Source organism: Camponotus vicinus, unplaced genomic scaffold (genome assembly GCF_025532165.1).
Source record: "Camponotus vicinus isolate PSW18456_S1 unplaced genomic scaffold, iyCamVici1.0 SCAF_13, whole genome shotgun sequence".
In the NCBI taxonomy this organism is placed as follows: domain Eukaryota; kingdom Metazoa; phylum Arthropoda; class Insecta; order Hymenoptera; family Formicidae; genus Camponotus; species Camponotus vicinus.
In genome coordinates, this window is record NW_028141949.1 from 6,884,294 (window position 1) to 6,908,264 (window position 23,971).

The following is a 23,971-nucleotide window of genomic DNA, read 5'->3' on the forward strand; positions in this document are numbered from 1 at the left end:
ATCTAAAGTAAGCTGTTATCCAAATTTGTGTGTATGTAAATATTATGCAGATATTACTAGAGTACTAAAAATTGAACAATATCCAAATATTTTGATATTCAAAGTGATCAATAATTACATATAAGTTATATACACACACACATATTATATACATATATTTATTGAGGAATAGTATTCTGTAATAGACCTATTCTATTAGTGAATGCAAATTATGAAAATTGTTACTTTTATTTTTATGTATTTAATTTTTTATGATTTCAGGTCTTATTTCATTTAATATTTTTAGATGCGGAATGGCACAAAGAAAATAGATTAGCCAAAAAATATGGTTTAACTGAAAAGTATTCAATATAGTTTCTCATCTTGATTGCCTAATTATATTGAAATAAATATCTGTTTATACTCAAGTGTGATATTTGAATATTTAAATATTCCGATAGCACTAAAATGTGCTCTATGCATAATGATACAATATAAATAAACAATAATTTAATCATATTATATATTTTATTATATGCTTTTAATAGCGAGTTTTTGACGCATTCGGCAAGACATATTAAATTCACTCAGTATTCAATGTGTTTTGAGAATTTGAGAATTAATCTTATAGAGAAAACTATATAATCAAGTATTTTCTATATTGGATTCGTATATTAACAAAAAACTCATCAAATTATTCACTAATGACATTAATATGATAATTGGATATATCTGAAATCTACTATATATATAATCTTTAACAAATTATTTAAAATTAGTTAGTTTTTACACGATTAACATTACTTCTTAATATCATGATATACAGCCGCGAAATATTAGAATAAATTTAGTTTTAATAAAACAGTCAAAGATTTTTACTAAAATATCTTAGGATATAATATATATTTCATTATGCGAATTGCGCGAGCTAGAAAATATACCTTATACTTTTTTTTAAGAGTATTCTATCCTAAAATTTTTATACATCACAAAATAATTTGCATAATTTTTTCACTCTTTTTTATATTTTACCTTATTACATTTTATTTTCATTATAACTTATGTGAAATTGAAGAAATCACATTACACTGATGTATCTGATATTGTGCGTTTAGAAATCTATTGTGATAGTAATCGATCGTTTTATATGAAATCATAGGAATGTCGTATAATCAATGTGAGCATAAACAAAAATGTCATTTCATGCATTTTACATACTTGTATGTATAATATATAATGTATATATTGTACACTTATGATCGAGTTTGCCAGCATGCATATTACTTTAGACATTATATCGCATTCAACATGTACATTATGAAAATATTTTATATACCAGTGAGGTATTTTTCAAACATTTGTCCCATCAGTTTAGAAATCCTTTTCACATTTGCATAGTATGATTACCATGCAGAAAAAGCAGTTTATCGATCAGATGAGGAGGTAAAGCCGCTCGCTTTGTATTGTATTGTATCTGTATGTCTGCCGGAATACGTGTAGGCGGTGCGCAACAGGCGGGCACACAATGATATCTACTTGCCAGTTTTGCCAAATTCGGACATTTCGCAGATACTTTAAACCACCATTGCAAGGGACAATTATCGAGCGGTGCAACGGATTCCGATTGATATTGAACAACCTCGAGGTCCGCTTTCTCTTCTGCAGGCATCCCAGCCTTGGTAGCACATAAACCACCAAGTAAAAATTCCATACCTGTCAATCAAATGTTACTTTAAAATATTTATTTTCACATGCGATGCGTATTTTCTCTCTAATCAGAGACGCGTTATAGACAATTATCATCAAAGTATACCTGATACTCTAGTTTTTTTACTTTGTACTGTTTCATCTTCAGTCTTTATAGAAATAGTATCCCCGGATTCTTCCTGAATCAATTTCGTCAACATTTCCTTTATAGGAGAACTAACTATATTTTTATCCTCTTCAGTAACATAAGGAAATGATTTAAATCTGTGTAATCGAAAGATTTTATTAAATGGCATTCTTAATAATATTCAACATCAAAAATGATTTTTACACCACTATACCTAGGATCTAAAGTAGTTGCGATTTGCAAAAGCAATTTGACATTGTAATCATTGTATTGTTCACATAACATATTTGACAAGGATTCTTTAAACGATTTAGCAGTATCACTGTCAGATTCTTTGACTTTAAGATGCGAAGATACAAGTTGCCACAGTAATGGTTTTAATAATGATATCAGAGGCATTTTTTCTTCACTTAATGTCATAATAGTAACTTTTAATGGTTCAAGAACACCCACAATATCCTCTATAATTTTCCATTGTTCATTGGTGATTTCAAACATTTCTTGATCTATCCCTTCCATATTTTCTAGTATAGCTGTGACTATATTACGACGCATTAGCATTTGCTCTAGCATATTATATGTTGACATCCATACTATTGGATAATCTAGCAACATAGCATTTACTTCCAACTGCAATAAATAACAATTCTTATAAAGCACTTGCAAAATATTCTAATTATTCTTATATATGTATATGTATATAAATATATACATATATATATATATAAATATAATTTAATATATATGTATTTACATATTAAGAAATATTTAAAAAAAGATTTTAATTCATAATAAATAAATTAGTAATAATAATTTAATTTGTCACGAATATAGTGTACCTCTAAATATTGTTCTTGCTCAATTAACTCCTTAGATGCTTCTGGATGACTTATAATAGCTCCAATGACTGATCTGCATTTAGATAATATATGAGCCACTTCAGGATTCTCGAAACAAGCTTGCGCACATACCTGTAGAGTATGAAGCAAGCATGGTACTAAAATCAAGCCACAATTATTTAATGCCATAAGTAATTCTGCTCTGGTAGTGCTGACAACTACTGCTGTTATTTTCTCCACCTTAAGATCCCATTCGAGTAATAAAGAATGAATAGTACTACTCCAATGGGATTCCTCCCAATCTGCCGGTGCGTGAAGAGTGCTTAAAACTTTACATTCTAATGTGGCCTCTTCAATATTTTGATAATAAATTGATATGGTAACAAAATTCTCATTGTTATTTGATTTCCATTCTTCAACTGTCAATGCAAGTTCTGAAGTAATGCAGGATATCGAAGCAGCCACTGATTCCCGAAAAGTAGTGTATATTCTTGGTATTATCTCCTCCTCTAGTTTATTCTTACTAGGGATCTCGCAAGGCGAGCGCAAGGTAGCCACCAATCTCTGAAATCCACGTCCCTCTACAATCTCTGGCAATTGCAGATCCATTACAATAAATTCCGCTATAGCGTCTGACACAGTTTTTATATCTACCGACTGATTTGTTACATTTTCCTCCGACATGAGGAACGCCAGATTTTGACTGTTGCCATTAATACCAGACCCACCCTTGATCATTACTCTCAGCGGTTGACCAATAGTAATGTCATCTTCCATATTCGACAGACTTATGTTAGGATCTGTAACAAACTGTATATCACCGTCTATCTGGACGGTACCATCCGCGTTAGTCGTATAGATATATTTCGTCGGACTCAGGCTCGCTTTCAACAGTCTCTTTTGCGCCTTGCGTTCCTTGTTCTCCTGGGAAATAATCTGTCTGGACGGCGGATTCGACGATTCCAGTTCGTGCAATTCTTGGGCATGCTTGTTTTGCAGATGCATGCGAAGATTGCTGGTGTTACGATTATAGGCGATCTGCGTCTTGCAGAGTATACAGACGATCTTTACCTTAGTGAGGATGTCGCCGTCGTCCGTGGCCGGAAATCCGAAGAATTTCCAGTAAATGCTGCGCATCGATGGCGGCACCACCAACTTCTTATACGTATACGTATGTTTCTCCTCCATCATTTTCGCCAGTACCATTTGTAGGTCGTTCTTCCCATCGTCGGACATGATACTCATCTTCGCCGAGCCATTCGACAACGTTGATTGCTGCTTGTTGTTTTCCATGACGTTTCGTTCAACGCGCGTTCGCCGGCATCGGCGTGTATGCTGTTTATGTATCGCGAGGATCGCATCTACAGCATTTGCCGTGAATACGCTGCTACCCTGTCAGAAAATAACATCGGTATTTCGTCAAAATGGAGGTATCTCGTTGCATAATTTAGGATGCAACTCCGGAGGAAGACGCATCCTGTTGCTGACGAGCGCGTCTAATCGTCACCCGCCAGCCGCGAACCGCGGATACCCGACAAATTTACCGCGAGCACGCGCCCCGATATATCTATCTCACCTCTCGTACCTCTGTCGATGAATTATTCCGCAGATATCGAAGTTCAATTCCTCGCGTCGAAAGTAACGATGCCCCGGATCGACTCGTTTGCAACAATGCGATATCGACTTTTACGCCGTTTGTCCGGGAGAGGAATATCGTTATGTATCTACGGACTTTCTCTGATCGATTCGAGTATCATCATAATGGCGGATGAATCGGCGTCATGGATCAAGCAACAAATGATGGGAATGTTGCACGATACGTATGGGCTCAACCTTGAACCAACGTGATAAGCTGAGTGGCACGTGTATCTGTTCTTCAATATGGATTATCCAATCAGCTTCGTTCCTTTGCGGAAGTTTCCCCCTTCCTGAAACTGGAACCTTGCGTCCCATCTAGTTATTTTCTTGTTTCTATGGTCGTTCTAGCTGACCCGGGATTTTTGGCGGGAAGATATTTCGAAGCATATCGTACAAAGTTATTGTGATCACCGACGAGATACTGGAGAAAAAAAGAAGATAAATACAAGTTTAGCGAAGGCTGCCTAAGGATCTGTTAATGGAATCTGTTGATAAAGAGTGAGTCTGACAATATTGCTTACGTTAAATTTGATATATGATGTCATGATATTATTCTCTCGCATAATTTCGTTTCCTTCATGTTAAGGAAGGACGTCCGCACACAGGAGGATGTGCGTCAGATTTTGGAGCTGGCTACGATAAAAGAGACTGATTTAAATTCTACAACGCAATGCCTGTATCCTATGCAAAGTCTCAAGGTTGATGACTTAATGTTACTGGAGGTGGACAAGCACATATGGGAAACATTAAAGGAGGGAGACACGTATGTGTCTTTTACAAAGAATTGTTATTCACAGGTTTTGCAAAGTAGATTGAATAATCTTGCTTCAATGTTAACAATACAATTCCTATTCTACAGAATAACATGATGATTACAACTGATTTTATAATGATAGAGTATCATTCCGTGGTAACAAACATGATGAAGCTATATTGTGCACAAAAAATCGGACCTATGAAATCAAAGAAGCAGAGATATCCAATTCATGGTTGGTGATACCAAACCTGAAGTTAAGCAAGGAAACAAATGTGGAAAAAGTAACTGAAAGAACTATAGAGAGACGAAATATAAAGAAAATATTTTCCTCCTACTATGAGGTACTTATAGCATTAAATATCTGAACATGTTAAATTATATACTAAATTTAAAATTAAAATTTTCTTTAAGGTGAAAGAAACCAAGCCTAATCTGACAAATTTGTTTACTCTTCTTAATTCATCATCTTTTAATGGATTGGAATACGAATCTGCAATAGATCCAAATACATTATACAGTTGGGAGAGATTACAAAATGAGTTACAAGCCAGCGATTATGAATTGAAACAAGCTTTAGCAGATTTCTTAATAGCTGACATAGATGGTAACTATTCTAACTTGTGTTATATTGGACTATTTTTTTTATTTATACAAATCATATTAACAATTTTATTTCTGTATTAAGGCTATTTGCGTCTCATATCATTTGATGTAGAAGCAAGAAGTTTGAATTTTATGTTGGATTATTTCGGAGAACAGAATTGGGAATTAGATGAAGTAGATAAAGAAGATACATTTGAATGTCTAAAGGAGCTTATTTATGAACCAATATTTAATGTTATATTCAAAAAATATACAGAAATAAGCACAAAGACAAAAAGTGACAATAGTCCATTGTACAAGTATGTCATTATTAATTTGTTTTGCAACAATTAATAGAAAAATTTGATGAATAAGAATTTGTATTTTCTAAAGATGCAATTTTATAGATATGATGAAGGAAAATGTTGTGCAACTATAGCAAAAGTTCTTCTTGCTGCTTCTCCTGTTACCGAGTACAAGGAATTTATGGAAACATGGAACATTGGTACTCCTGAAAGTATGTAATTAATAAGCTCGGAATTACGATAGTGAAAAGTCTTCTCTTTTTTAAATTTAATTTCTCATTTTTTTAGAGATGCATCCAAAAGAAGAATATTTATGTGGGTCTGCTCTTGTAATGTATAGCACCTCAAGAATGCAAAAGGAGATTATATCTTGTCCAGAAACTGATTTACCCAACAATATATACGATAGACTTAATGAACTTTTCCAAATTAAGGCTAAATGGACTGTTGAAGAGATAACACCTTATATCATGTAAGTAAAAAAAAAAAAAACCATAATGTATCTTTTCAAAACTTTGAATCTTATGTAATAATATTTTTTAGCCGTTTTACAAAGGGTACAATGAATGTTAATGCACTTTTAACAAAATATGCTAGATGTTCTACAAAAAATGGATTAAAGTATTATGGATCAAAACACGGCAAATGAAATGTTGCAGTAATTACATTTGTGGTATGTATTAAATTGTCATGCAATAAATATAGATACACATACCATTGATTAATTATGTTATTGTTAGGGCAATATTTTTCTAAGAATTATCTGTAGTGTTAAAATCATATGCGCAATTTATTTTGCTTGTGATCATGTGTGATACATATAGTTACATTTACACAATTTATAAATATTTTTAAATTGAAATGAGATTACATATGATTTATCTTTATCATTCTTTGTTTCATTAATATAACAGTGACATATTATCGGCGGTATATATTATATCTCATCCATCAAAAGATCATAGTGTTAGAACATAATGTTTAGAGAACAATTATTAATTTCAATAGCCAAATAATTCTTATTCCACTGATTATAAAATCGCCACTTTATTATAGAAGCATTTTGTTAAATCAAAATTTTCATTAATATGTATAACATTAGTGTAATTATAATTAAATATAATATTCTTCTTCAGAAGTGCAATAAATTGAATAATTATTTCTAAATTGTAACTTCATCATAAGATGTAATCTCATCATGAGTTAAATACAATAAAACTTATATAAATATATGATACATGAAGTACAGAATAAATTTACTTATGAATGATGGTGAAAGAAATCTTAGAAAAATACAAAAGAATTATATAAATGATAAATACTTTTACCAATTTTTTTGTAAAATACAATTTTTACATCACTTTAATACAATATCCATTTAAATATTTAATATATATGATATTATATCTTGAGAATAAAAGACAATTGTCATAACAATGAGTAATTTTAATATCTGTAAAAAAGTGATAAAAAAGGTTTCTGTAAAAAAGAAATATGTGTATATCATTACACTGCAGAATATAATTGATCAAATTGGCAATTTAATTAACATTAATGTTCTTCTACTTTCAAGTATAATGAATATCAGTTATACATGTTTTCAATATAAATTAAAGAAGTGCATTATGTTTTTGCAATGTGAAAAAGTGCCATCAGTAATGATAAATATTCATTATGAGTTCCTGGGAAGCAACTCCTTTATCAGGAAATATACAGTGATGGGAAAAAGTTCCGGAACGGTTGAATATTTCATAAACTATGCACTTTAGAAAGAAATGTTTCAGACAAAAGTTGTATGGCTTGAAGGGGGCCATAAGATGGCGTCATTGGTTTGACCTTGAAAAGTCGTTTGAAGGTCACGTGAAGGTCACCTTCAATTTCTTAAATGGAACCCCCTATTTTTTGTTACTTATTCTTGTAGCTTATCTCGAGAGCTTTCCAAAACACTATAATAAAGTATTTCTTCATTGAGTACTTTTCGAGTTATGAGGCTTGAAATAATTTCTTAATTTTACATAAACCATAAAATATCTGGTAAAATATTCATTTTTCGATTATCTTACCTTAATACTTTTATGTACAAAATAATGAGAGGAATCAATTGGTGTAAAGAAAATACATAGTTATTTTTAAGAAAAAATATGTAATTGTTAATTGCAAATTACATATTTTTTCTTCGAAACAACTATGTTTTTTCTTTACACCAATTGATTCCTCTCATTATTTTGTACATAAAAGTATTAAGGTAAGATAATCGAAAAATGAATATTTTACTAGATATTTTATGGTTTATGTAAAATTAAAAAATTATTTCAAGCCTCATAACTCGAAAAGTACTCAATGAAGAAATACTTTATTATAGTGTTTTGGAAAGCTCTCGAGATAAGCTACAAGAATAAGTAACAAAAAATAGGGGGTTCCATTTAAGAAATTGAAGGTGACCTTCACGTGACCTTCAAATGACTTTTCACGGTCAAACCAATGACGCCATCTTATGGCGTCCTTCAAGCCATACAACTTTTGTCTGAAACATTTCTTTCTAAAGTGCATAGTTTATGAAATATTCAACCGTTCCGGAACTTTTTCCCATCACTGTATAATACAAACATTATATTCTTTTTCTTCTGAGCGTATAAGCACATCTTGGCACATAAATTTTTAAAGCCACATATCATTTAAGATATAAAATTCACAAACCTTTTTATAAATATTTTACATCCATGCCAATTGTAACAATAAGCGAGTAAAATGTAATAATACAATGATTATTATAATGTTTCAGAATATCAAGATTCCTTGCGGATTAAATCGAGTTCCCCCAGGAACACAATAAAGCGCAAAAATGTAATACTTTTTTCATATCTATAAAGTATTTGAATTTTGTAAATACACCATACATGTATATGCACAACTGCCGCCGCAAATTGTAGTGATGAGCTATGAATGGTATTCTTATATGCAAAGATGTAACTTCCTAAAAATATCTCGTAGGAACTGACTCATTGCTGAAAAATGGTTTTTGTATTTTATAAAACATTTCGTATATATAAAATGTCGCAAACTGGTATGAATCATTAAATAATTATTTAATAGAAATAACATTCAGTCCCTCTTTTTACATTGTAATCACTCCCCATAGTATTCCTACAGGTAGGAAATAGACTATGAAATTACGAACTTGTATTAAAAACAACATTGTAAGATTAGAGTCCTACAAGAAATTATATCTTCGCGCAATATTGATTGAAGAGAGAAGATATTACTCGTTTTTAAATATATATTTATAAATATATACATACACACCCCTAAAATACATTTATATGTATGTATGTATACATTATTAATTACGAGATGACGCAAATAAAATTTTCCAATCACTAGTAGAAGTAAAACTCGCGATGCTTAAAATAAATGCGGAGAATATGAATGAATCGAAGTCTTTTCCTTATTTAATAATGTTAATATTAATAAATGCTTGTCTAGTATTTGTTTACGGTAGAACATCACTTTGCATCACCTCGTATATGCAGTCATCGCATAACAAATAGTTGTGATAATCCTAAAGCTTTGGAGTTGTGATTTCATTATATAGTTGTGACTTAAATCCCCTATTAAACTATCCTACTAACTAATCCTATTACAACTAATGAATACTGTCCTATCTATAAGTACGCATAGATAAAATGCTTGCATATTTTTAAATGTTAAAAAGAGCTAAAAAGCACAAATACTAGATTTCTCCTGTCGCTGATGTATTCGTGTAGATGTATACACGGGTAACTTGATAGGAGAATGTCGTCTGTTTATATACATATTAAGCAATAATCCAAAGTAGTCCTGGAATCGGTATATAAAAAAAATGATAATCCGCATAGACTTTTACGAGAAAGCCATGCATTCACATCATTTATTTCAATTCAAAATATCTCGTTGTTAGCTGTCATTTATCGGAGTCTCACTTGTGGCTTTACTATTGGCCGCAAATACCGTCTGCTGATTAACGCCTGCTGCAATTGATTGACTTGGATGTATGACGGGACTAACAGTCTGTACTAAATTGCAAGGGACTGGCACCATAGGCGGTAAATTAACGGAATTATTCATAGGCCCAGCGTTACATGTCAATGAAGGTCTCTTTCTTTCTAAACTATTAGTGGCCATTTGTCTCCTTGTTGTTGAGTTACGTTCAAGACTGTTGGTTACTATATTATGTCTTCTTTCTAAACTGCTGCCGGAATTGAGATCGGATTGACCTCCCTAAATAAGAGTATATTTTTCAAATCATCATTTTTATATAAATATTTCAGTGCAATTATATAGAAAATTTGTTAGGAATATTAATTTCCAAAATCTTATTAAATTTTGAGACTGCATAATATTTTTTGATTGACTTGAGATAATATTTAACTCACTGGTGAAGTTCGATCCACAGATTGGCCCATTCTATGCAATAGATCACCACTTTGACTTTGTCTGAAGGTTGTTCCCTGTCGTTCACTTGACTGACTTCTTCTCAAAAATTGTTCGCCGGACTGGCTCGAGCGAATACGGTTCTCGGGCGTGGATTCTCGCGTCCTGTTAACAACATCGCTCTGTTTCTGACAAATTTGATTATCCACATATGGATAACGAATACGGATGGAATCGATCACATCTAAGAGATTCTTTGCGTCCATTGCCAAGATATGAGCTGCAGAAAGCATTCCTCTGAAAGAAAAAAATAATATTAATTAATTTCCCATGCAATAGTCTTTATATCCACAGATAATAACAAAAAATACACTTACTTCCGATATTCAGCGTCTAAAGTAGTGGCACTGTAATTTTGCGCTAGTTTCATAGCGGCCACGAGTTCCGCCATATCTTTACTTAATACTTTATGAGCCATCTCCACTTCACGATGCGCGGATATTGGCAATATTTCTACAAGAACATCCACAGAAGACAGTAATGCTCTTAATTCGATACCTACTCTACGTACTAGTTCTAAATACTGATCAGCCTTGCTCTGTTGAACACCTGCAATTTACAACATATATTCTTCTTGCATGACAAGTAATGAGGTATGATTGAAAATGTATAATTTTTTACAACATTGTGCCATTTAGCTGCCTATATTATTATCGATCGTTACATTCTCACCTTGTGATAATGACATAACTGCACGCACGACACTTGTTGTACAGTCGTAGACTTTATCGTTAGTTCTGTCTAAATCTGCAGTAGGTGTAGGCTCCATTTTCTGTAAAAAAGAATCATACATGATTAATTGTTATAATAAACATGTAAATTATTTACATTGATAATGATAAATATTTCCATAAGCTTTACCTTTACTACAATTACTTTATCGGAACCTTTATCTGAGCCAAGAGAGCCAGTATTGGTGGAATGTGGTTCATGGCTTGGTGATTGAGTAACTGATCGTGGAACTGGGGGACTAGCACTTTCATCACCACTCGTTGCAATCGATAAGCGTTTCTATTATATAACGGAAATAAATATTTAAATAATTTTAATTGACAATGAGCTTTAAATTATAATTTACAAAATTAGAGATTTATATAAGCGAGATTCAACATACCTCTTCTCTTGCGAGCCAGCGACTATCTTCTTCAGACTGTCGTTGTTGCTCCAATAACCGTTGCTCCAATAACTTTTGTTCATCGTCAATACCACTGTTGAAATTGTCGGTCGGATTGTCAAACAATTGCGAATGTGCGTTCCTCTAAAATGATAAAAACGATATTATGTTAGAGAAATCTAATTCGTTTTTATCTGGTATTTTATCATAAATTATTATAACTTAATTTGGGATATTTTGTAACAAGATTTATGTTACAATTGTTTTTTTTTTCGATAATATACAAATATGTACAGTAAAAATTAAAGAGATGCATATATTTCTCGAAATGCAAAATAAATTTAAAACAGAAGTAGTGCATTCGTGTTCGCTACATGCAGTTTAAATGATTACTGTAGCAATGACATCAGTGACATCCATTCATGCAAAAATTATTAGCCTACTGGAACAGCGAATCAAGATTTTTGCTAAAAATAAATTTCTTCGATCGTATCGCAACAAAAGAGAAGATTCCTGTTTATCCCGTGCGTATTTTACTAGAGAAGCATATAACATGTATATTATAATTGAAGTGTAGAAGAAGTGTGTTGCACAGACCAGGTAAAACCAAAATAATACGTGGCGTTGTAAATATAGAAGATGCGTTTTTCTCATTCCTAGAGGAGGCATAAGGTCAAACCTGATCTTGTTGTGCCTCCTCTGTCATCGAGCTGCTAGATGACATGGTGCTGTCACTGACAGCAGAAGAGATCAAAGAACCGGAGAGAGTGCCGTCTGTCGAACTCGTCAATTGTTCGTCTTGCTTTTGCGATGTCACGAACGTGGTGATTTTGGCGACGCCTGTCGCCATTTGCGGTACATTTACCACCTTTGCGACGCCACTAATAGTTGGACCTAGTTGCGCTATTTGTTGATGCATACCGCAAGTACTCATCGTTATATTACTGGCAAGCGTAGCATGCACTTGAGTGTGATCTATCGGGCCAAGGGAACTCGGTTGTTCCACCACATAAGTAGATGGAATCGGATGGATATTTTGTTGAGTCACGGAAGATGACACGATAAAATGCGATGGAACGGAGGAAGCTTGTATTATTCCAATATTTGCTGATTGATTCGTTGCTTGACAAGTCGTTGTCTGGCCGCTAATTCCTGTCGATGACTGCGCTTGATGGATATAATTCGGTAGGTGTACCTTTTGTGCTTGAACTACCGACACGGACGTAGCATGGGCCGTGTAAATGGGATTAGCGCCACTCAATTGATGAGATTGTTGATTCGTATGTTGTATCGCTGCGTATGATACAACCTGCGGTACAGCGTTCTGCCGAGCAATATTTTGCACGTGTTGCATTTGTGGCAGATACATAGCCTGCTGTCCTGGTTGAGTGATATTAGAATAGATCTGCTGATGCGGATAGTTCTGCGGATATATTGGCTGTTGCGATTGCAGATTCTGCGCCATCAGGTTATTTCTTGCGGCCTGACCGTAATTATTTCCAACTGTCACACCAACAGGCTTCGTCGATTCGTTCGTGGTCGTCTGAGGCTGAGCGTTTTGCGCGCGAAACTTGAGAACTGGGCCGTACAAACACTCTGCGTTCGACGTTGAACCAGCAGTTACATTCGTCGAGCTAATATTACGAGGGTAAACAGCAACGCTACTACTACCACCACCACCGCTACCACCAACATTCTGTACGCCGCTTGCATTCAGATTCGTAGACTGACCGCCGCCACCACCAATAAATGCTTGGTTTACATTATTACTAGGCGCAAAATTACCGTAATTAATCGGCTGGGCATGCGTGACAAACTGCGCTTGACTACTACTATTCGGTATCATAATATTGCTGCCCAAACTACTGGGACCAAAGTTCCCGGGGTTCTCACCGTAATTACCACCTACTATGCTAGCGCTTTGACTGAGATTACCAACGATAGCCGAGCTCTGGGTGAAACTAGCGACCGGTCCGTATATCTCGCCGCAGGTGTTGCCCGCGACCGCGGCTGACGCGGCCGCGGATGGCGGCGGCGGCGTCGCGCTGGACGCGACGAATTTCTGCACGGGGGAATACAGGTCCCCCGTGACGCTACCGACCACCTTCGAGCTAACCGCATACAAGTTTTGCATCTCTTTAACCTTCTGCTGCTTTCGGTTGGCGGCGGGCGACTGCGTCTGCGTTGCCGTGTCTGAAATGCTCAGGCTCGACATGAGGGGAGCGTTATCGAGGGAGGAATCGAGGGAATCTAGGTTGGTGTCAGACAGAGTGGAGTCACCGCCCGATTGGGTAGTGTCGTGCGTGACAATGGACGGCGGTTCGGAGAGCGCGGGATCGAAAAAGGGCAGATCGGACACGAGGGAGGTGGTCAGAATTTGATCCTCATCTTGAAACTGCACCGCCAAGGTATTGAAGGGGGATGCGGGAGTCGTGTACACGGAGGGACATACCCCTCTGGCTTGGTTGTCCTTGAGAAGCTGCGCGAGAACCTCGGGACTCTGCGCCACGATGTACGTGGACACTGGCGCTGCGGATAACTGCGATTGCTCTGTCGTATTCTGCGGTTGTCGGGAGGGTTTTGGTGGCGGTACATCGTCTGCACCTATAAAATAGAATATTTTATGTACATACAATCGCGTGTACGAGTGACGTGTTTGTCATTGTAGCATATTTTGCTAAAATAATGAAATATCAGCCTGAGCATTATTATAAACAACGTACCCCAGGACATGGCTTGTACTCTTCTATTCTCTCGTCTCATTGTTTCTTGTTGTTGATGTTTCTCTTCTATTAAAATCTCGCTGTAATTATTGAATAGAATATGTAATATGATATGTAATATAGTATGTTAATATCTCTCTTTAAAAGAAGTGCTTAAAGTTTCCAAATATTTTAAATACTCACTGTAAAGTTTCTCTAATTTCTTTAAACGTCGGTCTTTTGCTGGGTTCGTAACTCCAACATTGAGACATCAAGGAGTACAATCGTGGCGGGCAATGATTGGGAAGTGCGAGTCGTTCTCCATTCTCCAGCTTACGTATCACTTCATTATTCTTCACGCCTTGGAATGGTTTGACGCCTAACATCAAAATCTCCCACATACATACACCTAGAACAACGATCAATTTTTATTTACGCAATCTTTTAAAAAGGGAGACAGACTCGGTTTTTAAAAAATAAATCTTATTATCAATTAATTTTAGTAAAAGCTAACCGAACATCCAAACGTCTGACGAAGTCGTAAATCTTCGAAAGTTTATGCTTTCCGGTGCCATCCATTTAATTGGCAGTTTACACTTGCTTGCGGTATAATAACTCTGATCTTCCACCCATCTACTGAGGCCGAAATCCGCCAACTTGACACAACTATGCGACGAAACTAGCACATTTCTTGCAGCGATATCTCTACAAGAAAAATACGGAGATATTAGATTAATATACAAAATAGTATATAACAGAGTAATAATAATAGAGGGATAAACAGACTTCGTTCGTTATAAATACCTGTGCACGAATTTCTTGCTTTCAAGATATGACAGGGCAGTGCTCAATTGAAAAGTATACAACAGAAGTGTAGCAAGGTCCAAACGGTGCTTATTAGATTGTAAATAAGCGCGCATTTCTCCGAGTCTAGCTAATTCCATCACGAGCCAAATCGGCGCCTCCGAACAGACTCCGATCAATCTAATAATGTGCGGATGCTCAAATTGCTGCATAATATCTATAATTTGATTATCATTCTAAGTATATCGAAAAACGGTAGGGTTAAAATATTTTATATTTTATATTTAGGTATTTTATATTTTAGTTATAACGAATATATAATTATATAGATTTCTCGTACAAGCTTCTTCGAGGAATTTCTCGGCAGTAGCGAGATCCGCATCGACCTTGCAAGTTTTAACGGCAACGGCGATAGTTTGACCGTCCCTTCCCTTGTACGATCCTTTATGGACGTTACCAAATTGACCCTCCCCTATAATTTCACCTAGTTCCACTTGATTTCGGACTATTTCATAATCTCGAGCTGCAAGCAAGATTGATCGATTTAAATATCCTTCATGCATTACTTTAAAATATAAAAATATGAAAATACAAATCAAAACGGCATTAATGAAAGATATTATATTTATATTTTTAATAATAATCACATTAAAGTAAATAATAAAGACAAATATACTTACTAGCTGGTGTTGAATAATCTCCTTCTTCATCAACAATCTCCGCGTAATCTTCGGATAAAATTGTTCCAGTTTTGGAACTTGTATTCTTCTCGCCGGCCGGACTACTGGCACCACCATCTTGCCTGTATTTTGGCGGTTGTGCATCTATAATAAAAATCATATTTTATATATACTTATAAGTGAGATAATTCGTTAAAAAATATTCAAGCAAACAATGTCCCTTGTTTGTTTACCTTTGCACGGACAAGGATAATTTTTCCACGATCCAGCTTGCCAGTACAAAATAAAAAATCTTAATCTTATCAACATCGCAATAGAATGAAGATTTATGAAATAATTTGAAGATGTAATATGCGCGCGCATTTTTATCTTTTTTAATAATCGAAGAAAAATCTCAAAGATTTGAAATTTTTTTCGCAGTAACAATAATAAATATTTTTAGCTTTACCTTTTCTATTCCACAATGAAGTGTTGCTGCCTGTGACCAATCTACAATATCCGTCAATCAAATCCGCAAGACTCTCTGCTTGATCCAGACTGGAGCAAGTGATGCTAAGAGTTTCCGCGGCACCCGCGACTCTTAATTTAATGCAGGCCTTTGCGTGTTCTTTGCAATCCGACACCAACGTTTGGATGGATTGTATTTGCGAGAATTCTGCCATCCTTGTCGGCTGCAATCGAAATTTTTATTCCAAAAGAAATTATATAGATTTCATTGTTTTTTTATAAAATAAAAAATATATTCAAAAACGTACCACTGTTCCTCCTCGATGGGCCATGTACGATATACCCAAATCCGGTCCGATGACTAGTTCCACGGGTATCGACCAGCTTGACTACGAATTATAAAATAGAAATTACAAGTGCAGCCCATCAAAAGTACAATAAATTTGAGAAATAAACATAAGCTCTGTGTATTTCTTATATTTTTATTTTTATCGCTCGGAATACGCTAGAAGAAATATACGAGATAGTATGAGATAGTTTATAACTATTATTGCTCACCCCTAAAGCGCATATAAACCTTTCCTGATCGAATCGATAGTACGCGCGCAGTAGGTCGAAGAATTTAAACATGCACTCGAGTTCGGACAACGCCGCGACTTTCTTAAAGTGTTGCTGTATCAATTTTCGAAGTGCCTTCGCCTTCATCCCATTCAGCACGGAACGTGGTAGGAATTTATGCAGACCGACCTATAAAAGGCAAATTCGCATATTTCGTACACGAGAAAGGATGAGATAAATGGATACGTGGTTATATTGTAAAATCGCAGGCGATGTTCGTCGCTTTAAGAGACTCTACCTCACGCTCCAGGTATTCGAGATTGCTCTTCTTGTCCAGAGCAATTTGCGGCATGTCCTTAAAGAAATAGCGTATCTCCAGGCAGCAGAGCTGAACAGCGACGTCCTGATCCAGAGCGGCGTGATTCGCGAGTAAGTAATCGTTTCGCACCTGTGAACGTGATCAAAATGGAGATGAATTCGTACTTTATTTCCAAAATATAATCGCGCGAAGCACTCTTTCACGATGTATCGTCGTACCTGATCGTAGTAGTAATAGAACGTGACTTTGTCCTTCTCGTAGAGATCATTCAGATTCTGAGGAAGATAACGCACTCGAAGCTCGTACCTCCATTCGCAGTGCGGATGCTTTCGCTCGTACTTCTCTTGCACCTTGAATTGAATGTATGGAGAAAATTGAGAAAAGAAACAAAATATATCGATGCTGGAATATAATGTGCGGGATCGAACCGCTCTGTACCTGATACATCGTTGTATCCTGGTGCAACCAATAACTCTCTCCGGATCCGGGATGGTGCAGCCTCATCGCGTACAAATTCCGGTAGTGCCTGGTACCAACGGCCAATCGACTAGTCACCAGAGAAATGATACCTCTAACGTCAATTGCATCGCCAAATTTGACGACATTGAAACCACCTAAATTTAATAACACAAGATATATAAAAATGATAAAGTCGACGAGAGAATTCTTTGCGTTTTTCTTAGCACAAATATTTTAACTTTTTGAAATTTGTGTATTTTCTTCTTGTAAAAAACGAGAAATTAATTAATAAAAAATAAAGAAATATTATATATAATCTTCATTTCTTTGTGAATGTGAGAAGCAAGTGTCTCATCAAGCAGTCTAACGTCTCATCTGACGCCAATCTCTGGCGTGTAATAAGATTCTTCGAAGAGCTATTTCAGGGCGAAATAACTTACCGTTAGGAAGATGGACTTTTAAAGTCGCCTTATCCATGGGGGTAGGCGAGCCATGCGGTGGTGTGTTTCTACCACCACCACTGCTCTGGACACCTCCGACACCTCCGCCCCCACCTCCATCTCCTGCTCCAGTGCTCATCCCCTCATGGCTGCATATGACACAAAAAAGAAGAAAAGATTTTTAATGAACGTCTCGTTACTTTAAACAAACAGATCTCGCATGTTTTGTCGGGAAAAATTAATTGCAACAGCTCGTCTCATGAAAGAAATCATTCTTTGATATTTTTCATCACAGAAAAGATAGAGATCTTCGCGTTTTCGATCTTTTATGCCAGTTTAATAATTTTAAATATCATTGTCTGACTTTTAGAAAACTTTAAAACGACTTGATAATAATCTTGAAATTGTTTAGTATATTTATTTCTGTTATGTATGTGAATAAATTAAATTCTGAAAGATTGAAGTCTCATTAAAAGATCACTTTAGGAAACAGGACAATTTTAGGAAATTTTAAAAATAAAATCTCTGACGCACGAGTATCAATTTGAATCTATCAATAATATTTCTTTGTAAAACTGTCACTTATTTCGCATCTATTTCGCGCATCTTTGCGAGCAAATCATACATTTTATTTCATCTTTTTTTAAACTGTTATTCTCTGTCTTTTCTTTTTCCTAGACAGCAGAACGATATGTTATGTTTGTTTTATTTGAAGTTTCATACGATGGTTCCTGCAGCAGTCTCGCGTCAAGAATAATTTAACGACACTCGTGCAGAGTCCCTGGACAATTCGTTTCACATTTTGAAGGGCACTTTCGATCTGTCGAACGTACATCCCGCGACGAATGCAATCGTGAGTCCCATCGCGGCATCGTCATGGCATAGAGTTCACTCTAGTGAGACCAAACGACGGGGAACTGTCGCAAGAAATCGCGAAAAATCGCGAGCGACGCATCAGCGCTGCAGAAATGCAGCGAGGCAAATCGAATCGTCGTCGTCGTTAAATTGAACAGGTCAAGTCACGATTGTCCGATGATGTTCGCGCGGATCGATGTGCATTGAAATTGTGCTCATCACGAAGGTCAGTCGTTCGCGCGAGCGAAAATGACAATTGTCGCAGTGACATCATGCCCGATGATCTAACGAGGAGCCAGTCCCATTATCTTGGGCGTAATAGTCCAGTAAAAATGAGCGCAAAAATTACAGATTTTAAACCGATTTTCGACGAATAAAAATATTATTCATTAAATGTTATTCATTATTTATTAATCGATCGCTTCCGACCTATTCGGTCATCGAGCACGTGCAAATTTAAAGCTTAACTCTCTTCTTAACAAAATATATAGTGTGCTCTTATAAAGTTTGAATCAAGATAAGTTTTAATGACGATGCGATGTATATCTCTTACAATTTCTACTGCGACAAATAAATTATTACATGTACTTTGCAAAGCATCAATTAAATAGAAAGAAAGGTCAAAGAGTCAGCAGAATTTTCATGAGTTTACAACAAAGTTTTTACATGGAAGATGAAGAGACTTTTAATCCGGATGTTAAATAAGAATCGATAAAATTGAGCTGTGAAAAAGAAATTTCATTATAATTGAAATAACGCATTAAAAAGGTTTCGCGAAATTTCGCAAAGGAAATTTCAAGCTTTCTCGCTGTATAACATTTCAGACAGTTGCATCATGTATAGAATGTTATATATGTTATAGAGTAACGTTATAGTAATGGGGTCGAGCTTTCCGGAAAGTAATCCGCATAATATCTCTGCTTCACTCCTCTGATTCTCACGAGATCAGAGTCTCGAGTTCATCCTTCACCCAGCTTTCGAGCCAGCATTCGGATATGTTTGCGATACGTTGAATGCATATGCATTTTACTTATCGGTCCGCTGCGTTAAACCGTCACCATTTGACTGACATATTTGTGTCACAAAGAAAATATCGCGTAAGGAATATTATTTGTTCATAATTAATATTTAAAATGTTTGCCATCTATTAATTAAATTACATATTTCATTGCAATCTCAAACAAACGAGATGTATAAATGATTAAAGGATGTACAGAAATGTAAACGATTAAACTATTAGAGAGGACATTAAATTATAGCAATATTAGAGAGAGAAAGAGAGACGCAACAAATTATGTATCATTATATATCACTATTTTCTTAAATCATTTATACAGTTTTCCCAACTACTTGAATTAATTATGTTCTTAAATCATGCACTCGTATAAATAATCCTTTTCCAATCACGCAAATATAAATATTCATAATAAATGCTTTAATCAAAAAATTGCCTACAGCGATATACTTTTCAATTTAATCATTTTTGCGTGTATATATTAAATGTTATATATCATGTAACTCTATCATGTCCGTATCACATGCCGCGACAAGTACTGAAATAATTTCTCAATGACGAAACGCTCTTTCTCTCTCTCTCTCTCAATGATTCTCACGATACACATAGTTCTACTTTCGATATGATCGAAACGCCACAGAGCATTGCGCAGAGCGTATTTGCATTGCGGCTATTAATGCAAATGTGTATTACGAGCGACGTCCGGCTAAGGAATGCCGTCGGTCAGGGACCAAGCGTTTGCGTCGAGAACCACCAGCCATCAACGTGCGAGCTCCTAAGAAAAGTCGACGATCAGGTAAATTTATTTGCTTCGGATATATCGCCGATAATTAAGAAGAAATTAAAAAGAAATCAAGGAAAAAAATTTTATTTTCTGAGATTTCTCAACTTTTCAAATTCCACAAATTCTTTCGTCAACTCAAACCTGGATTAAATAAAAACTTTATCTATTTTTTTAAATATATAATAATTAATATATTAATTAAATAATTTAATAATATAATAATTTAATAATATAATAATTTAATAATATAATAATAATAAATATACATTAAATAATAAAATAATATTTTAAAATATAATTTTAAATTACATCGAAAAATTTCAATGACATCTAGTTTCGTGGACATTTATTTGTCTAAAATCAAAGAGAGAGATCTAAAGGTATATTTACACTTGACGTGGATCGAGAATTTATGGGGAAAATTTTCGACACAGGTTTACACGTCGTAAAACGGATTTCGGTATAAATCGCGCATTCTATAAAAGTCCGAGTCGGTTCTATCCGATCGCCGGCTGCACCAATTTATGGGCGTACCGTGCGAAAGTTCGCCTTCGCTTCTTCGCGTAATGTTACACCGATCCGCGGTCGTAATCCAACACACAGTCGTGTCCGTAAATCATCGCGGACGCAATTACACGAATAGAAACACGGGAGTGTACACTGACATTAGTGCGCTAAATGATAGAGGCTCGCCATTTGCACTCGCGTTGCTAACGAAATCCGCAGACAATCCGATCGTGACGCGATAATCGATAATCTCTCCGACGATAAATATCGAAAACGAGACATCCGTGAGACGAAACATGAATTGTCACAATCAGCTGACTGCTCCATGAATCGCGAATCTCTCTTCTTAAACTTAAACGGTCTTTAAACGGCCGTTTAAATCTGCGAAATTAAACACAAAGCTTACGTCGAGATAAGCACGACGCAGTTGATAATTATCAACCGCAAATTGCAACACGTGTGCAGCTGGGAACTTGTTTGTTTACAATCTCGCGAGGGAATTATCGAAAGGACACACGGCGCGATGCAAATTACGCGCAAATATGCGCCGTGCTTGAGAAAAGAACGTCAGGGAAACAAGTTAGGGTATAAATAACTACCTACGCGGCATATTAATAATTAATATGAGATTATATCGCGTGAGATTATATCATTTTTTATTGAGATTACTCGTCGAGAAGTATATTAGACGACAATGTTGAAAACGCAGATTCAATCTTTGGTCGCCTGTTATTCATATTTAATCTCCGTATTAATTTCAACTTTACTTTCTTTCATAAAAGAATTAATTTCTTGAGATATTAGAATACAGGTCGTTATATATTTGATGGCAGAAATTTAATCGAGAATGCGAAGATGAGATAGAGAGTGATTGATAAAGGGAGTTGTTGATTAAAAAAAAGGATTGGGACGGGGTAAGCCGATGCACCCTGATCCGCCTATTACACCTCTACGCACCTGCACCTGTCGCCCACGCAGTTTACCTTTCACTATTACTTTCTCTATCACGCTTTTGCGTCGTCCGACAAATTGCATCCGCACGCGTGAAAAATACGATGCACGCTTGTATGAATGAATTCGCGAAAAAGTTAACATTATCAAGATATTCTGCTGCCTTCTGATTATTTTCGATTATTTTATATACGAAATATATCGATTGTATCGACGGTTAGAAATAAATTAGTTGCCTGCAGCTCAAGTTAATTGACATTTGGATATTTAATTAAGCGATAGTTGGCCTTATAAGATAAGAAGACAGAGAGAGAGAGAGAGAGAGACGTTTAGAATATTTGGTAAGTGTTATTGAGAATGATATTCGAATAGCCCGCGATAAGGAATGTCCCTTAAGGACGTGTCTTTATACCTCGTGCGAGACACCTTATGAAATTTCCACGTTCCCAGCGTGTCCGGACTGTAAGAGTCGCTGCAGCCCAGCTGGCCCAGAGAGCAAAGCAAACCCTTGCTGTCTCTCCTCCATCGTTTCTCGCGCATACAACCCCTCTCTGCGCATCTCAAGAGCACGCCTCCTCCCTTGGGATTCTTCCCGAAGCTATCGAGATTTCGAGCGCGACACGTGGGCCAGGAGATGCCACTGGCTTTGCGTTCCACAAGTTCCAACATCCTCCGAAATATCCAAACGTTTCTAATTAGTCGAGCACCATTTTTCGGATATGTATAATTATCTTTTTTTCCGGCCAAAATTACTCGTCGAGGTTTAATTTATTTCAGTTCTCCTGTTTATCAGTTCCTGACAATTTTCAAAAATGCACGATATCATAGTTCTTATCCAACAAATATGCCTTCAAGTTCGTCTTTCACTCTTTAGTTATTTTTTCGAAATTTAATAGTGTATAATTTAATTTGTCCATCATCCCTTCAAATTTTCCGTCATCTATCGAGAATTTTTTTCTCTGGAAATGCACGTACAATTTTTTTTTAAACTGATCTATGTTTGAAATATTCTAAAATAAAGAGCAGCGTATTGATCCCCAGGCCAGTTTAAATATTTCATCGCGACGGCGATTTACTCCCTGTCAATTATTTTTATATACTTTTCCGTATAATATGATTCCCTCTCGGCTACAAAGATCACATATCTCCAACGTAATATTCACGGTAAGACGAGTAGGAAAATGAGAGAGCCAAGAGTAATTGCAGAAGTCATAACGAAGACGTGACTGCAGCAAAATAAAAAAAAACGAAGATATATATTTCAATGTAAAATACTACATTAATTGAAGCTCTCCATTCATCATCGCGACGAAAGAATGATTAAAAAAGTCATAATTTTTGCGACGCGAACTTTAACACGTGAAATAATTGTCTCCTTTCGAGAGCGATTATATTACAAATTTATAAATTTCCGATACATTTCCGGTGCCAGCATCGAATCAGCGGTAACTTGAACATACATATATTACGTCGATATAACACGATGCGTATTCCTTTCTACTCCATTTTTCACAGTAACACTGGCATTTTGCCCGGGCACAATTGCGGCGCGTTGCGGATCGGACATGACGTCAATTCTCTCGCGTCTAAAGTCGACTCTCGAAAAATGAAATATGCATCCCCCGCGGCACTTTGGCCCGTTGCCTGAATTATCGAGAACCCACCCCCACGGGCATCCGTGTCGCGCCCATCGATGACTTTCATTCACGCTGACGCGTCCGCACTCGCAGCCCAACGGAAACTGATCGCCTCACCAGCGAGGGACAGGACAACCTGCCGTTCTTCTCTCTCGGCGACTGTCTTTTTCCCTGCCGTGTGTGTCCCTTTTCCCGCGAGTGTGTCTGTGCGTGGGACGCATCGATAATTCTCATGGACCATGTGTCGCAAACGATTCCGGTATCTCTACGCGACGCAGACGGCTTGGGGCCGCGA

At 36.0% G+C, this 23,971-nt stretch overlaps 3 protein-coding genes across 6 annotated transcripts; 1 reads left to right on the top strand and 2 right to left on the bottom strand.

Moving 5' to 3' along the window:
* Positions 1-498: 498 nt before the first annotated feature.
* Positions 499-4,422, bottom strand: LOC145964420 (E3 SUMO-protein ligase ZBED1). Of its 3 annotated transcripts, none has more exons than XM_083087150.1 (5): positions 4,238-4,422; positions 2,653-4,044; positions 2,028-2,443; positions 1,814-1,950; positions 499-1,692 (listed from the first exon to the last, which is right to left on the bottom strand). In XM_083087150.1, exons 2-5 carry the CDS (start codon positions 3,943-3,945, stop codon positions 1,364-1,366), a joined length of 2,175 nt encoding a protein of 724 aa, XP_082943276.1. In that variant the 5' UTR covers positions 3,946-4,044; positions 4,238-4,422; the 3' UTR covers positions 499-1,363. The 3 variants fall into 3 exon arrangements, with proteins under 3 accessions (XP_082943276.1, XP_082943274.1, XP_082943275.1); XM_083087148.1 differs by having other exon boundaries at positions 1,793-1,950; positions 4,238-4,421; XM_083087149.1 differs by having other exon boundaries at positions 1,793-1,950; positions 4,229-4,421.
* Positions 4,423-4,621: 199 nt separating this feature from the next.
* On the top strand, positions 4,622-9,005 carry LOC145964430 (sister chromatid cohesion protein DCC1). Of its 2 annotated transcripts, XM_083087173.1 has the most exons (9): positions 4,622-4,788; positions 4,877-5,053; positions 5,187-5,388; positions 5,459-5,651; positions 5,733-5,949; positions 6,037-6,146; positions 6,223-6,406; positions 6,478-6,607; positions 8,717-9,005. In XM_083087173.1, exons 1-8 carry the CDS (start codon positions 4,769-4,771, stop codon positions 6,581-6,583), a joined length of 1,209 nt encoding a protein of 402 aa, XP_082943299.1. In that variant the 5' UTR covers positions 4,622-4,768; the 3' UTR covers positions 6,584-6,607; positions 8,717-9,005. The 2 variants fall into 2 exon arrangements, with proteins under 2 accessions (XP_082943299.1, XP_082943301.1); XM_083087175.1 differs by lacking the exon at positions 4,622-4,788 and having other exon boundaries at positions 4,885-5,097.
* On the bottom strand, positions 8,631-23,175 carry Fak (protein tyrosine kinase 2 Fak). Its single transcript, XM_083087138.1, has 22 exons — positions 22,452-23,175; positions 17,928-18,076; positions 17,467-17,642; positions 17,247-17,378; positions 17,008-17,157; positions 16,710-16,898; positions 16,460-16,540; positions 16,153-16,375; positions 15,938-15,973; positions 15,705-15,848; positions 15,365-15,547; positions 15,025-15,241; positions 14,735-14,925; positions 14,425-14,629; positions 14,242-14,321; positions 12,198-14,122; positions 11,519-11,662; positions 11,266-11,415; positions 11,077-11,176; positions 10,722-10,953; positions 10,347-10,641; positions 8,631-10,191 (listed from the first exon to the last, which is right to left on the bottom strand). The coding sequence occupies exons 1-22, from the start codon at positions 22,706-22,708 to the stop codon at positions 9,868-9,870; spliced, it is 5,583 nt and encodes a 1,860-aa protein (XP_082943264.1). The 5' UTR covers positions 22,709-23,175; the 3' UTR covers positions 8,631-9,867.
* Positions 23,176-23,971: the final 796 nt, after the last annotated feature.